The 14,941-nt window shown below is 54.5% G+C and overlaps 2 protein-coding genes across 3 annotated transcripts; both read right to left on the bottom strand.

Annotated features, from left to right (window-relative positions):
• Positions 1-2,956: 2,956 nt before the first annotated feature.
• LOC308184807 (adenosine 5'-monophosphoramidase HINT1-like) lies at positions 2,957-6,522 on the bottom strand. The gene is made up of 4 exons (XM_080572385.1): positions 6,338-6,522; positions 4,787-4,892; positions 3,876-4,083; positions 2,957-3,660 (listed from the first exon to the last, which is right to left on the bottom strand). The coding sequence occupies exons 1-4, from the start codon at positions 6,478-6,480 to the stop codon at positions 3,614-3,616; spliced, it is 504 nt and encodes a 167-aa protein (XP_080428511.1). The 5' UTR covers positions 6,481-6,522; the 3' UTR covers positions 2,957-3,613.
• A 4,857-nt stretch (positions 6,523-11,379) lies between these two features.
• On the bottom strand, positions 11,380-14,941 carry LOC308184814 (adenosine 5'-monophosphoramidase HINT1-like). 2 transcript variants are annotated; one of them, XM_080572392.1, is made up of 4 exons: positions 14,757-14,941; positions 13,210-13,315; positions 12,299-12,506; positions 11,380-12,083 (listed from the first exon to the last, which is right to left on the bottom strand). In XM_080572392.1, the coding sequence occupies exons 1-4, from the start codon at positions 14,897-14,899 to the stop codon at positions 12,037-12,039; spliced, it is 504 nt and encodes a 167-aa protein (XP_080428518.1). In that variant the 5' UTR covers positions 14,900-14,941; the 3' UTR covers positions 11,380-12,036. The 2 variants fall into 2 exon arrangements, 1 of the variants encoding a protein (XP_080428518.1); XR_013942926.1 differs by lacking the exons at positions 12,299-12,506; positions 13,210-13,315 and having other exon boundaries at positions 14,757-14,938.

Raw genomic sequence — 14,941 nt, 5'->3', positions numbered from 1 at the left:
ACTGCTGGGCGGATAAAGAATTGGTTGGCTGGTCGCAGCCAAAGGGTTGTGGTCAACGGCTCTATGTCTGGGTGGAGGCCGGTCACAAGCGGTGTCCCTCAGGGGTCGGCCTCGGGACCGGTGCTCTTCAACATCTTTAGCAATGACACAGACGACGGAATCGAGCAAGTTTGCAGATGACACCAAGCTGAGCGGTGCAGTCGATACAACAGAGGGAAGGGATGCCGTCCGGAGGGACCTGGACAGGCCGGAGAAGTGGGCCCATGAGAACCTAATGAGGTTCAACAAGGCCAAGTGCAAGGCGTTGACCTTGGGCTGGGGCAATCCCAGGTATTTCTATAGACTGGGAGAAGAAGAACTTGAGAGCAGCCCTGCGGAGAAGGACTTGGGGGTCCTGATGGACGAGAAGCTGGACACGAGCCAGCAGCGCGCGCTTGCAGCCCGGAAGGCCAACTGTGTCCTGGGCTGCATTAACAAAGGGGTGGCCAGCAGGGAGAGGGAGGTGATTATCCCCCTCTACCCTGCTCTTGGGAGACCCCACCTGGAATACTGCGTGCAGGCCTGGGGCCCCCAGCACAAGAAGGATGTGGAGCTCTTGGAAAGGTCAGTCTCACCTCCGTCCCTGGAAAGGTGTTGGAACAGCTGGAAAGGTGTTGGAACAGCTTGTTCTGGATGCCATCTCCAAGCCATTGGAAGAGAAGGAGGTTATGAGGAGTAGTCAGCATGGATTCACCAAGGGGAAATCGTGCTCGACCGACCTCGTTGCCTTCTATGATGGCATCACCAGCTGCGTTGATGGAGGGAGAGCAGTGGATGTCATCTACCTTGACTTTAGCAAGGCTTCCGATACTGTCTCCCACGACGTCCTGCTAGCAAAGCTGAGAAAGCATGGGATAGACGAGTGGACGGTAAGGTGGGTTGAGACCTGGCTGACCGGCCGAGCTCAGAGGGTGGTGATCGGCGGCGCAGAGTCCGGCTGCAGCCCTGTGACTAGCGGTGTTCCCCAGGGGTCGGTGCTGGGTCCGGTCTTGTTCAACATCTTCATCGCCGACCTTGACGAGGGAATAGTGTCCAGCCTCAGCAAGTACGCCGATGATACAAAGCTGGGAGGAGTGGCCGACACGCCAGAAGGCTGTGCTGCCATTCAGCGAGACCTGGGCGGGCTGGAGAGCTGGGCAGGAAGAAGCCAAATGAAGTTTAACAAGAGCAAGCGTAGAGTCCTGCACCTGGGAAGGAACAACCGCGTGTATCAGTACAGGCTGGGGGATGACCTGCTGGAGAGGAGCGCTGCGGAGAAGGACCCGGGGGTCCTGGTGGACGACAGGTTGACCATGAGCCAGCGGCGTGCCCTGGTGGCCAAGAAGGCCAACGGGATCCTGGCGTGCGTTAAAAGGAGCGTGGCCAGCAGGTCAAGGGAGGTGATCCTCCCCCTCTACTCTGCCCTGGGCAGGCCTCGCCTGGGAGTACCGTGTCCGGTTCCGGGCTCCCCAGTACAAAAAGAGAGACAGGGATCTCCTGGAAAGAGTCCAGCGGAGGGCAACAAAGATGATACGGGGCCTGGAGCATCTCCCCTATGAGCAAAGACTGAGAGACCTGGGCCTGTTCAGCCTTGAGAAGAGAAGACTGAGAGGGGATCTTATCAATGATTACAAATATCTTAAGTGTGGGAGACAGTGGGACTTGGCCACCCTCTTTTCAGTGGTTTGTGGGGATAGGACAAGGGGCAACGGCCAAAAACTGGAGCACAGGAAGTTCCGCACCAACATGCGAAAGAACTTCTTCACGGTGAGGGTGACGGAGCGCTGGAACAGGCTGCCCAGGGAGGTTGTGGAGTCTCCTTCTCCGGAGATATTCAAGGCCCGTCTGGACGCCTACCTGGGCAGCCTGCTCTAGGGAACCTGCTCTGGCAGGGGGGTTGGACCCGACGATCTCTTGAGGTCCCTTCCAACCCCTACGAATCTGTATATACAGGAGTAAAAATACACGTGTTGATAGCGATAGGACAAGGGGGAATGGTTTTAAACTAAGACAGGGGAGATTTAGCTTAGATATTAGGAGAAAGTTTTTCACTCAGAGGGCGGTGAGGCACTGGAACGGGTTGCCCAGAGAGGTTCTGGATGCCCCATCCCTGGAGGCATTCAAGGCCAGGCTGGACGCGGCTCTGGGCAGCCTGCTCTAGCGGTTGGCAACGCTGCCCAGAGCAGGGGGGTTGAAACTAGATGATCTTTAAGGTGCTTTTCAACCCAGGCCATTCTATGGTTCTATGATATGCTCTTTGAAAGCGTACAGGCTAAAGGAAGGGTCAAATTGGTGCCTCGGGGGCAAATTTCTTCGCCTTCTACGGTTGTCTAACAGTGCCTATTAAGCAAAGAGATTACCAATCGTCTTCCTCCTCTACTTTCTCAGGAATTAAACACCTTTTGTGAAAGACTACAAGCGCTGATAGCATTAGCTAGACCTAGCTAGACCGACTGGGGAACAGTTGAACACGTAAATACTTACTCAAGGTCCATTTGCACAGGTTTCTTTGAGCAGTTCCATGGGCTCTTCTACGTCAACAAAACAGACCAATGAAAGAGACCAAGGACAAATACAGAAACAGAACAGTTGATCAAGTGCCAATTTAAGAAGCTTTCCCTGAAAGGGCAACAGCATCTCCACCTCCACCCACCCCTCCCCTCCCCTCCCCTCCCCTCCCCCCCCCCAAGTAGTTGACTTCCACAACTATTTTCATCTGACCCCGCAAACGGCAAATTCTATATTACTTCGAGTAGAACAAGGGCTGTTTCTTGTTTCGGTTTGGTTTTTATCATTCAGCTTCTTCAAAAGACTTTAGTCATTCACAGCTGCAATCGTTAACCCCGCAAACAGATCCAGTAACAAAGATCATTCCTCCTGCTAAGGAATCGAGTTTCTTTGTGAGGAACGGAGTCACAAAAATCATTTCATTAGCAAGTTTCAAACACTAAAAATATTTAATAGCATTTTAACGCTCCCACGCTCCAGTAAGCCTTGAACGTAACCGCAATTAAACAAGGAGCACAGCAAAGCCAGAGGTCTAACAAAGCACGAGAGGTGATCGCATTTAAACGCCTTATGGTGCCTTTAGCTAATCCTTCTTCTAGTTCCTGAACAACGGACTTCGTTTAGAAAAAAAGAAGACTCTAAAAATACATACAAAAAAATAAAGGGAACGGCAGCCGAGTCTTGAACGTTCAGAAGCCGACTCAAGCATCCCAGAGCCTTCTACGCTTTGAAAAGCGTCTGTGGGAGAAATTACTTCTCGAAGTTGCGAAACCCACGACTGAAAAGAAAGCGGTAGCAAAACTCCTACGGTAGTCAAGAACAGGCTGACAAGCACCTGTCAGAAATCACACCGGGTAGAGTTTATTCTGCCTCCTCGGGACAGGGGCAGACAACAGACGATGCCTGGAAGCTTTCTTCCAACCTTATTCTTCTCTGGTTCTACATCTGCCAGTCCTCGATGCGGCTGTTTCGCAATAAAAGCACGCCCTTTTATTTGGGAGCAGGGGGAAGATAGCAAGGCCTCAAACACACAGCACATCCTAGATCGTCTTAGGGAGATGGAGACCCACAGGACCGCCGAGCGCTTCTATCTTCGCGTTTCAAATGACTGGGCAAACCACCATCTACACGACACTGTCAACAGACCGAAACATTCTTTTAACTTGCAGAACTATTTCCATCGGCAAGACACACAAGACAGAGGTCATATCCCCATGCTCCATCTTTATTGTGCAAGTGCTGCTCAAAGCTCTTTATTACCCTCCATAGACAGCCGTCCAGGAAAAAAAAAAAAAAAAAAAATCATACGTCAACAGGGGCTAGATTGACGGGCAACATATGAAACCTACTCGGCGGCGACCCGTACGCGTGCAGTGACGCCTGCGGTGCAAAAACCTTAGCCAGGAGGCCGGCCCAACTGACCGCCACCCAGAATACGTAGATGTACACGACAGCCCGAAGGGCCCGAGGGTGGGCATTCACAGCCATCCGGAATCCATTGGTCAGGTCCAGGTTAGCAGCACACTTCTTGCCAACAACCATTACACGCCCAAGAAGCTGGAAAAAGGAAATAACGTTACCTAACATAACGTGCCACGACGCACAGAACGAACGCGAGCGGAGAACCATCCACAGAACACGGTTAGCTAATCCTTCACGATTCAACCGCTGCTCTTTGAATTACCCTCTAGACAGGAACAGACTACAAAACAGTCACAGAAGCTAAATTTGTCTCGGGGGTTAAAGCCCCCGTCATAGCTTCGGGCAACGTAAGCCGCTCTGGCGGAAAATAAAAGCTTCACGGTGCCTTTTCTTTTGCGTGGCCTCACAAAGCCTTGGAACTTGACTTGCATAGCTAACAGCGAAACAAACACCCAGCGCCGCTCAACCAGCTTTCCCTTTCCTCGCCTCTGACCTGCCCAAACCCCAAGCCCTCTTCTGCATAGTCAAAGTACCACCGCCGCTGTCTGGAAACCGTGAAAACGGGCATCAGACCGTACTTCGGAACAACACTGCTTTTTGCACTACAAGCGCGTAGCCGGAGACCAGCATCGCTTTATATCGCCGCTCTTAGTCAAAAAGCTCAACTCCATTACAAGCTAGAGGCAAAAGACTACAGCATCGGAAAACCCAAAATAGCCTACTGTGCGCCCCTCCGCAACATCCAGAGGAAAAGAGGGGACGGGAAAGAGTCTAGGAAGTTACAAACTAGTTACAGGTACAGCCAGCCTAGCGAAAAGAAAGCTCCCACAGTACTCACGGGTCCGCCAGAATCTTCTGCTTCACATAACCGGACAACTGCCTTCTCAGGAAGGACTAGGAAAAAACACTGGAGCCTGAGGCGAACTATCACGGAACGCAAGGCGCTGGAGGAAGAGTAAACAGTTACAACGCAGTCAGCTTCAGAGAAAGGCAACAGCTTAAGCAAATCACTATGCCCCACCGAACTCGTCCTACCGAAGCAGATTATCAGGTACCCCAAACGCGCACGACAAAACAGCGATTCTTCTTAAGCGATCTTTGAATAGGCAAAGTTCTCTACCTTCTACACGCAAAACACACAAGCGGCAAACAATTGCTAACTGTCCTTCAGTTATGTCCAAATATTGCCTCGGCCAGAGGTAGGAAGGCATCTTCAAAGAACCCGGAGTAATCCGGCTGAGGCTGTATAAACTCTCCGTCCTCGATAACGCCACGTACTCAGGGGAAAGAACATTCCAAGTTAGCCCGTTACGGCCGGCTCTATGTCAGACACCTCCAGACCGAGGCCAAGGTATCACCTGCGAAACACGAATACCACCGATCTGTAGGAAACCATCGACTCGCAACTAATTGCGAGGGAACTCCCCAAATCACCAGCAGACAGAAACTGCATACGGCACCAGAAGCAGGATCCAGCACGCAAGGTGACGGGGGCAACGAGACAGCCGAGTACTTCAGATTAGCGACTTCCGGCAGTTTTATTTATTTTAGATGCGACTGAAACAGCGCCGATAAGACTCGATTCCACAGATGCTTTGCACTTCTTACTCACCATCGCCTTTCACTGCGCGACAATCGAGAATTACGAGCCTTCCTCACACTTCTCCCCCCTATAACATCGCTCAACTGTGAAACAGGCCTTCGGTACAGCGAGCTAAGCAAATTCAAGACCGTTCGCTATAGCCAACTACACTCCAAAAGCAGTTCTAAGTTCCCCCCCCGCCTCAAGTGAGGACCAGCAGCCTGCGGGATTGACTGGCTTCTAGATGTTTAAGAAAGCTAGGAAAAGCTGCAATTCTTCCCTTTCACAAGCCACTTTGGAGAGAGCGTGCGCTCGCGTGCGCGGTGGGGGTGGTGCCATAACCAAAGCCTAGCACGGCCGAGCCGGGGCGTCTCTAGAACGCTGTCACGAGGCGCATCAAGACCTGCGTTTCTGCTACGCAGAAATGACTGATTACGGTCACTACTGCGATGCTCGCTGCCTATACGCAGGCAGTCCGAACCCCCAAGGAGACCGACTGCGCCGGCGACCCAGTACGCGCCGTGGCACCCCGGGGGCAGGCGGGACGCGCACCGAAGAAGCGCGGGGTTTTAGAGGCGCTGCAGTAGAGAGCGCCACGAGCCGGAGAGACCCCGACCGACCGACCGACCGACCGACCGACCGTCCGTCCGTCCCTCCCTCCCTGCCTGCCTCCCTCCCTCCCGCAGCAAGGCCACCACCCGCCCTGCCGCACTCCCGGGACCCGCGACGGGCCCTCGTTTCAGAGGGCCTGCGAGCGGCCGAGGGAAGGAAGGAAAGAGAAGACTCGCACGACGACGCCGCGGCTACCTCCTCGCCCACGACCGCTCATCCTCACGGAGAACGTTGGCGGGGACCTCCTTGCCCTTGCAGGCGACCTCTCCGAAAGCGGCTGCAGCGGCAGCGCCGCCGCCGGGCCAGGCGGCCTGCGCCCTAACGATCCCGTCGGCCATGACGGCGCCCGCTCGGTACAACGCCCCCTCCCTTCCCGCACTCGGCCCGGCCCTCCGCGGCGCTCATTGGGCCGACAGATCGCCGCCGACCGCTCCCGCGCCTCGATTGGCTGCCTCGCCTGCCCTCTTCCCTTGTCCCCGCCCTCTCGGCGGCTCCGCTCCCGTCGACCCGGTGCTTATCGGCGCTCAGGGAGGTCGCGTGCCCTCGGGGCGCGGAGGGATCCGACCGGGAGGGAGGAAGTGGGCGCCCGAAAACGGGCTGGGCGGCTCCGCGGAGGGAAGCCGGGCCCTGCACGGCTGGGAAACGAGCTCCACAGAACGGTTGCTCCGATCATAGAATCATAGCATGGCTTGGCTTGGCAGGGACCTTACTTAAAGATCACCTAATTCCAACCCCCCCGCCCTGGGCAGGGACACCTTCCACTAGACCACGTTGCTCAAAGCCCCATCCAACCTGGCCTTAAACACTTCCAGGGACGGGGCATCCGCCACTTCTCCTGGCAACCCGTTCCAGTGCCTCACCCCCCTCTCAGGAAAGAATCTCTTCCAACTATCCAGTCTAAGTCTACCCTCTTTGAGTTTAAAACCATTACTCCTTGCCCTATCGCTCCTCTCCCTGACAAAGAGTCCCTCCCCAGCTTTCCTGTAGGGCCCCCCCTTTGGGTACTGGAAGGCCCCTCCAAGGTCTCCCCGGAGCCTTCTCTTCTCTCTCCAGGCTGAACCACCCCAACTCCCTCAGCCTGCCTTCCTGGGAGAGGTGCCCCAGCCCCCTGGTCATCTTCGTGGCCCTCCTCTGGACGCGTTCTAGTACGTCCCCGTCCTTCTTGTGCTGGGGGCCCCAGAGCTGAACACAGTACTTACTCTAGGTGGGGCCTCACAAGAGCACAGCAGCAGAGAGGGAGAATCACCTCCCTCGACTTGCCGGCCGCCCTCCTTTTGATGCGGCCCAGGATACGGGTGGCTTTCCGGGCTGCAAGCGTCCATTGCATTGCCGGCTCCGGTTGACGAGCTTCTCATCAACCAACGCCCCCAGGCCCTTCTCCTCAGAGCTGCTCTCCATCCATTCTCCGCCCAGCCTGGATTCGTGCTTAGGATTGCCCCGGACCAAATGCGGGACCTCGCGCTCGTAGCCCCAACTATTATTTATGACCCTATCAGCTCCACCCCAAACACGCTGGTGGCTTTTGGGCGCTGCTCCCCGCAGGCAGATCCCCGCTTTTGCCAGGGCAGGCCTTACCTTTTCAGAAGTTGCTCCACAACCTTCCCTGAGAGCCCCACTTCAACTGCTGGTGTTTCTAAGGGGGAAAGCTGCACCTCCCGCGCACGGGGTGGCGGGGAGGAATACAAAGCCTGTGCTCAGCCCTGGCACATCACAACTGGGTTTGTGCTCAGCTGGGGAGGAGGCTTCTGGAAAAATAGGCAGTGCCCCCCAAGGCTGCCCAAGCGTGGTCCGCGGTGCCCTGCAGCAGCCCCAGGGAGAGCGGAGCTCAAACTGGCCCGACACGGCGGCAGGGACGTGGCCGTCCCCACACGCGCGGTTCCTGCCTGAGTAGGCCACAGCGCTTCTGCCTCTCTGACAGGCTTGGAGGGTAACGACATCAGAATACGCTCGCTTTAGTTTGAGGTTCCAGCCGCTACTGCCATCGGGATGGCACACGGGGACGGGGCTGGGGCTGGGGCTGGGGGCAGGCAACCACAGGCAGCTTTAACATCTCAGTCCTCCCCGTCGGCCATCTCCCAGCTACCACGCGGGCCACTCAGTGCGACCAGACACCAATTCACCCAAGGCAACAAAAATATTTACAGAGCTACACCTCTCCTCGTAACTGTTTGTTGTTTACGGCTGAAACCAGTCCTGGGATAGGATATGCCACCTGGACTGAGCAAAGCCTTTGATACGGTCCCTCACCACATTCTTCTCTCTAAATTGGAGAGGTATGGATTTGAAGGATGGACTGCTGGGCGGATAAAGAATTGGTTGGCTGGTCGCAGCCAAAGGGTTGTGGTCAACGGCTCTATGTCTGGGTGGAGGCCGGTCACAAGCGGTGTCCCTCAGGGGTCGGCCTCGGGACCGGTGCTCTTCAACATCTTTAGCAATGACACAGACGACGGAATCGAGCAAGTTTGCAGATGACACCAAGCTGAGCGGTGCAGTCGATACAACAGAGGGAAGGGATGCCGTCCGGAGGGACCTGGACAGGCCGGAGAAGTGGGCCCATGAGAACCTAATGAGGTTCAACAAGGCCAAGTGCAAGGCGTTGACCTTGGGCTGGGGCAATCCCAGGTATTTCTATAGACTGGGAGAAGAAGAACTTGAGAGCAGCCCTGCGGAGAAGGACTTGGGGGTCCTGATGGACGAGAAGCTGGACACGAGCCAGCAGCGCGCGCTTGCAGCCCGGAAGGCCAACTGTGTCCTGGGCTGCATTAACAAAGGGGTGGCCAGCAGGGAGAGGGAGGTGATTATCCCCCTCTACCCTGCTCTTGGGAGACCCCACCTGGAATACTGCGTGCAGGCCTGGGGCCCCCAGCACAAGAAGGATGTGGAGCTCTTGGAAAGGTCAGTCTCACCTCCGTCCCTGGAAAGGTGTTGGAACAGCTGGAAAGGTGTTGGAACAGCTTGTTCTGGATGCCATCTCCAAGCCATTGGAAGAGAAGGAGGTTATGAGGAGTAGTCAGCATGGATTCACCAAGGGGAAATCGTGCTCGACCGACCTCGTTGCCTTCTATGATGGCATCACCAGCTGCGTTGATGGAGGGAGAGCAGTGGATGTCATCTACCTTGACTTTAGCAAGGCTTCCGATACTGTCTCCCACGACGTCCTGCTAGCAAAGCTGAGAAAGCGTGAGATAGACGAGTGGACGGTAAGGTGGGTTGAGACCTGGCTGACCGGCCGAGCTCAGAGGGCGGTGATCGGCGGCGCAGAGTCCGGCTGCAGCCCTGTGACTAGCGGTGTTCCCCAGGGGTCGGTGCTGGGTCCGGTCTTGTTCAACATCTTCATCGCCGACCTTGACGAGGGAATAGTGTCCAGCCTCAGCAAGTACGCCGATGATACAAAGCTGGGAGGAGTGGCCGACACGCCAGAAGGCTGTGCTGCCATTCAGCGAGACCTGGGCGGGCTGGAGAGCTGGGCAGGAAGAAGCCAAATGAAGTTTAACAAGAGCAAGCGTAGAGTCCTGCACCTGGGAAGGAACAACCGCATGTATCAGTACAGGCTGGGGGATGACCTGCTGGAGAGGAGCGCTGCGGAGAAGGACCCGGGGGTCCTGGTGGACGACAGGTTGACCATGAGCCAGCGGCGTGCCCTGGTGGCCAAGAAGGCCAATGGGATCCTGGCGTGCGTTAAAAGGAGCGTGGCCAGCAGGTCAAGGGAGGTGATCCTCCCCCTCTACTCTGCCCTGGGCAGGCCTCGCGTGGGAGTACCGTGTCCGGTTCTGGGCTCCCCAGTACAAAAAGAGACAGGGATCTCCTGGAAAGAGTCCAGCGGAGGGCAACAAAGATGATACGGGGCCTGGAGCATCTCCCCTATGAGCAAAGACTGAGAGACCTGGGCCTGTTCAGCCTTGAGAAGAGAAGACTGAGAGGGGATCTTATCAATGATTACAAGTATCTTAAGTGTGGGAGACAGTGGGACTTGGCCACCCTCTTTTCAGTGGTTTGTGGGGATAGGACAAGGGGCAACGGCCAAAAACTGGAGCACAGGAAGTTCCGCACCAACATGCGAAAGAACTTCTTCACGGTGAGGGTGACGGAGCGCTGGAACAGGCTGCCCGGGGAGGTTGTGGAGTCTCCTTCTCCGGAGATATTCAAGGCCCGTCTGGACGCCTACCTGGGCAGCCTGCTCTAGGGAACCTGCTCTGGCAGGGGGGTTGGACCCGACGATCTCTTGAGGTCCCTTCCAACCCCTACGAATCTGTATATACAGGAGTAAAAATACACGTGTTGATAGCGATAGGACAAGGGGGAATGGTTTTAAACTAAGACAGGGGAGATTTAGCTTAGATATTAGGAGAAAGTTTTTCACTCAGAGGGCGGTGAGGCACTGGAACGGGTTGCCCAGAGAGGTTCTGGATGCCCCATCCCTGGAGGCATTCAAGGCCAGGCTGGACGCGGCTCTGGGCAGCCTGCTCTAGCGGTTGGCAACGCTGCCCAGAGCAGGGGGGTTGAAACTAGATGATCTTTAAGGTGCTTTTCAACCCAGGCCATTCTATGGTTCTATGATATGCTCTTTGAAAGCGTACAGGCTAAAGGAAGGGTCAAATTGGTGCCTCGGGGGCAAATTTCTTCGCCTTCTACGGTTGTCTAACAGTGCCTATTAAGCAAAGAGATTACCAATCGTCTTCCTCCTCTACTTTCTCAGGAATTAAACACCTTTTGTGAAAGACTACAAGCGCTGATAGCATTAGCTAGACCTAGCTAGACCGACTGGGGAACAGTTGAACATGTAAATACTTACTCAAGGTCCATTTGCACAGGTTTCTTTGAGCAGTTCCATGGGCTCTTCTACGTCAACAAAACAGACCAATGAAAGAGACCAAGGACAAATACAGAAACAGAACAGTTGATCAAGTGCCAATTTAAGAAGCTTTCCCTGAAAGTGCAACAGCATCTCCACCTCCACCCACCCCTCCCCTCCCCTCCCCCCCCCCCAAGTAGTTGACTTCCACAACTATTTTCATCTGACCCCGCAAACGGCAAATTCTATATTACTTTGAGTAGAACAAGGGCTGTTTCTTGTTTCGGTTTGGTTTTTATCATTCAGCTTCTTCAAAAGACTTTAGTCATTCACAGCTGCAATCGTTAACCCCGCAAACAGATCCAGTAACAAAGATCATTCCTCCTGCTAAGGAATCGAGTTTCTTTGTGAGGAACGGAGTCACAAAAATCATTTCATTAGCAAGTTTCAAACACTAAAAATATTTAATAGCATTTTAATGCTCCCACGCTCCAGTAAGCCTTGAACGTAACCGCAATTAAACAAGGAGCACAGCAAAGCCAGAGGTCTAACAAAGCACGAGAGGTGATCGCATTTAAACGCCTTATGGTGCCTTTAGCTAATCCTTCTTCTAGTTCCTGAACAACGGACTTCGTTTAGGAAAAAAAAAGACTCTAAAAATACATACAAAAAAATAAAGGGAACGGCAGCCGAGTCTTGAACGTTCAGAAGCCGACTCAAGCATCCCAGAGCCTTCTACGCTTTGAAAAGCGTCTGTGGGAGAAATTACTTCTCGAAGTTGCGAAACCCACGACTGAAAAGAAAGCGGTAGCAAAACTCCTACGGTAGTCAAGAACAGGCTGACAAGCACCTGTCAGAAATCACACCGGGTAGAGTTTATTCTGCCTCCTCGGGACAGGGGCAGACAACAGACGATGCCTGGAAGCTTTCTTCCAACCTTATTCTTCTCTGGTTCTACATCTGCCAGTCCTCGATGCGGCTGTTTCGCAATAAAAGCACGCCCTTTTATTTGGGAGCAGGGGGAAGATAGCAAGGCCTCAAACACACAGCACATCCTAGATCGTCTTAGGGAGATGGAGACCCACAGGACCGCCGAGCGCTTCTATCTTCGCGTTTCAAATGACTGGGCAAACCACCATCTACACGACACTGTCAACAGACCGAAACATTCTTTTAACTTGCAGAACTATTTCCATCGGCAAGACACACAAGACAGAGGTCATATCCCCATGCTCCATCTTTATTGTGCAAGTGCTGCTCAAAGCTCTTTATTACCCTCCATAGACAGCCGTCCAGGAAAAAAAAAAAAAAAAAAAATCATACGTCAACAGGGGCTAGATTGACGGGCAACATATGAAACCTACTCGGCGGCGACCCGTACGCGTGCAGTGACGCCTGCGGTGCAAAAACCTTAGCCAGGAGGCCGGCCCAACTGACCGCCACCCAGAATACGTAGATGTACACGACAGCCCGAAGGGCCCGAGGGTGGGCATTCACAGCCATCCGGAATCCATTGGTCAGGTCCAGGTTAGCAGCACACTTCTTGCCAACAACCATTACACGCCCAAGAAGCTGGAAAAAGGAAATAACGTTACCTAACATAACGTGCCACGACGCACAGAACGAACGCGAGCGGAGAACCATCCACAGAACACGGTTAGCTAATCCTTCACGATTCAACCGCTGCTCTTTGAATTACCCTCTAGACAGGAACAGACTACAAAACAGTCACAGAAGCTAAATTTGTCTCGGGGGTTAAAGCCCCCGTCATAGCTTCGGGCAACGTAAGCCGCTCTGGCGGAAAATAAAAGCTTCACGGTGCCTTTTCTTTTGCGTGGCCTCACAAAGCCTTGGAACTTGACTTGCATAGCTAACAGCGAAACAAACACCCAGCGCCGCTCAACCAGCTTTCCCTTTCCTCGCCTCTGACCTGCCCAAACCCCAAGCCCTCTTCTGCATAGTCAAAGTACCACCGCCGCTGTCTGGAAACCGTGAAAACGGGCATCAGACCGTACTTCGGAACAACACTGCTTTTTGCACTACAAGCGCGTAGCCGGAGACCAGCATCGCTTTATATCGCCGCTCTTAGTCAAAAAGCTCAACTCCATTACAAGCTAGAGGCAAAAGACTACAGCATCGGAAAACCCAAAATAGCCTACTGTGCGCCCCTCCGCAACATCCAGAGGAAAAGAGGGGACGGGAAAGAGTCTAGGAAGTTACAAACTAGTTACAGGTACAGCCAGCCTAGCGAAAAGAAAGCTCCCACAGTACTCACGGGTCCGCCAGAATCTTCTGCTTCACATAACCGGACAACTGCCTTCTCAGGAAGGACTAGGAAAAAACACTGGAGCCTGAGGCGAACTATCACGGAACGCAAGGCGCTGGAGGAAGAGTAAACAGTTACAACGCAGTCAGCTTCAGAGAAAGGCAACAGCTTAAGCAAATCACTATGCCCCACCGAACTCGTCCTACCGAAGCAGATTATCAGGTACCCCAAACGCGCACGACAAAACAGCGATTCTTCTTAAGCGATCTTTGAATAGGCAAAGTTCTCTACCTTCTACACGCAAAACACACAAGCGGCAAACAATTGCTAACTGTCCTTCAGTTATGTCCAAATATTGCCTCGGCCAGAGGTAGGAAGGCATCTTCAAAGAACCCGGAGTAATCCGGCTGAGGCTGTATAAACTCTCCGTCCTCGATAACGCCACGTACTCAGGGGAAAGAACATTCCAAGTTAGCCCGTTACGGCCGGCTCTATGTCAGACACCTCCAGACCGAGGCCAAGGTATCACCTGCGAAACACGAATACCACCGATCTGTAGGAAACCATCGACTCGCAACTAATTGCGAGGGAACTCCCCAAATCACCAGCAGACCGAAACTGCATACGGCACCAGAAGCAGGATCCAGCACGCAAGGTGACGGGGGCAACGAGACAGCCGAGTACTTCAGATTAGCGACTTCCGGCAGTTTTATTTATTTTAGATGCGACTGAAACAGCGCCGATAAGACTCGATTCCACAGATGCTTTGCACTTCTTACTCACCATCGCCTTTCACTGCGCGACAATCGAGAATTACGAGCCTTCCTCACACTTCTCCCCCCTATAACATCGCTCAACTGTGAAACAGGCCTTCGGTACAGCGAGCTAAGCAAATTCAAGACCATTCGCTATAGCCAACTACACTCCAAAAGCAGTTCTAAGTTCCCCCCCCGCCTCAAGTGAGGACCAGCAGCCTGCGGGATTGACTGGCTTCTAGATGTTTAAGAAAGCTAGGAAAAGCTGCAATTCTTCCCTTTCACAAGCCACTTTGGAGAGAGCGTGCGCTCGCGTGCGCGGTGGGGGTGGTGCCATAACCAAAGCCTAGCACGGCCGAGCCGGGGCGTCTCTAGAACGCTGTCACGAGGCGCATCAAGACCTGCGTTTCTGCTACGCAGAAATGACTGATTACGGTCACTACTGCGATGCTCGCTGCCTATACGCAGGCAGTCCGAACCCCCAAGGAGACCGACTGCGCCGGCGACCCAGTACGCGCCGTGGCACCCCGGGGGCAGGCGGGACGCGCACCGAAGAAGCGCGGGGTTTTAGAGGCGCTGCAGTAGAGAGCGCCACGAGCCGGAGAGACCCCGACCGACCGACCGACCGTCCGTCCGTCCGTCCGTCCCTCCCTCCCTGCCTGCCTCCCTCCCTCCCGCAGCAAGGCCACCACCCGCCCTGCCGCACTCCCGGGACCCGCGACGGGCCCTCGTTTCAGAGGGCCTGCGAGCGGCCGAGGGAAGGAAGGAAAGAGAAGACTCGCACGACGACGCCGCGGCTACCTCCTCGCCCACGACCGCTCATCCTCACGGAGAACGTTGGCGGGGACCTCCTTGCCCTTGCAGGCGACCTCTCCGAAAGCGGCTGCAGCGGCAGCGCCGCCGCCGGGCCAGGCGGCCTGCGCCCTAACGATCCCGTCGGCCATGACGGCGCCCGCTCGGTACAACGCCCCCTCCCTTCCCGCACT

The sequence above is a fragment of the Anser brachyrhynchus genome, assembly GCF_964034855.1.
Source record: "Anser brachyrhynchus genome assembly, chromosome: W".
In the NCBI taxonomy this organism is placed as follows: Eukaryota; Metazoa; Chordata; class Aves; order Anseriformes; family Anatidae; genus Anser; species Anser brachyrhynchus.
Note: the sequence above shows the minus strand (reverse complement) of the source record. Positions and strands in the feature narration are given on the sequence as shown.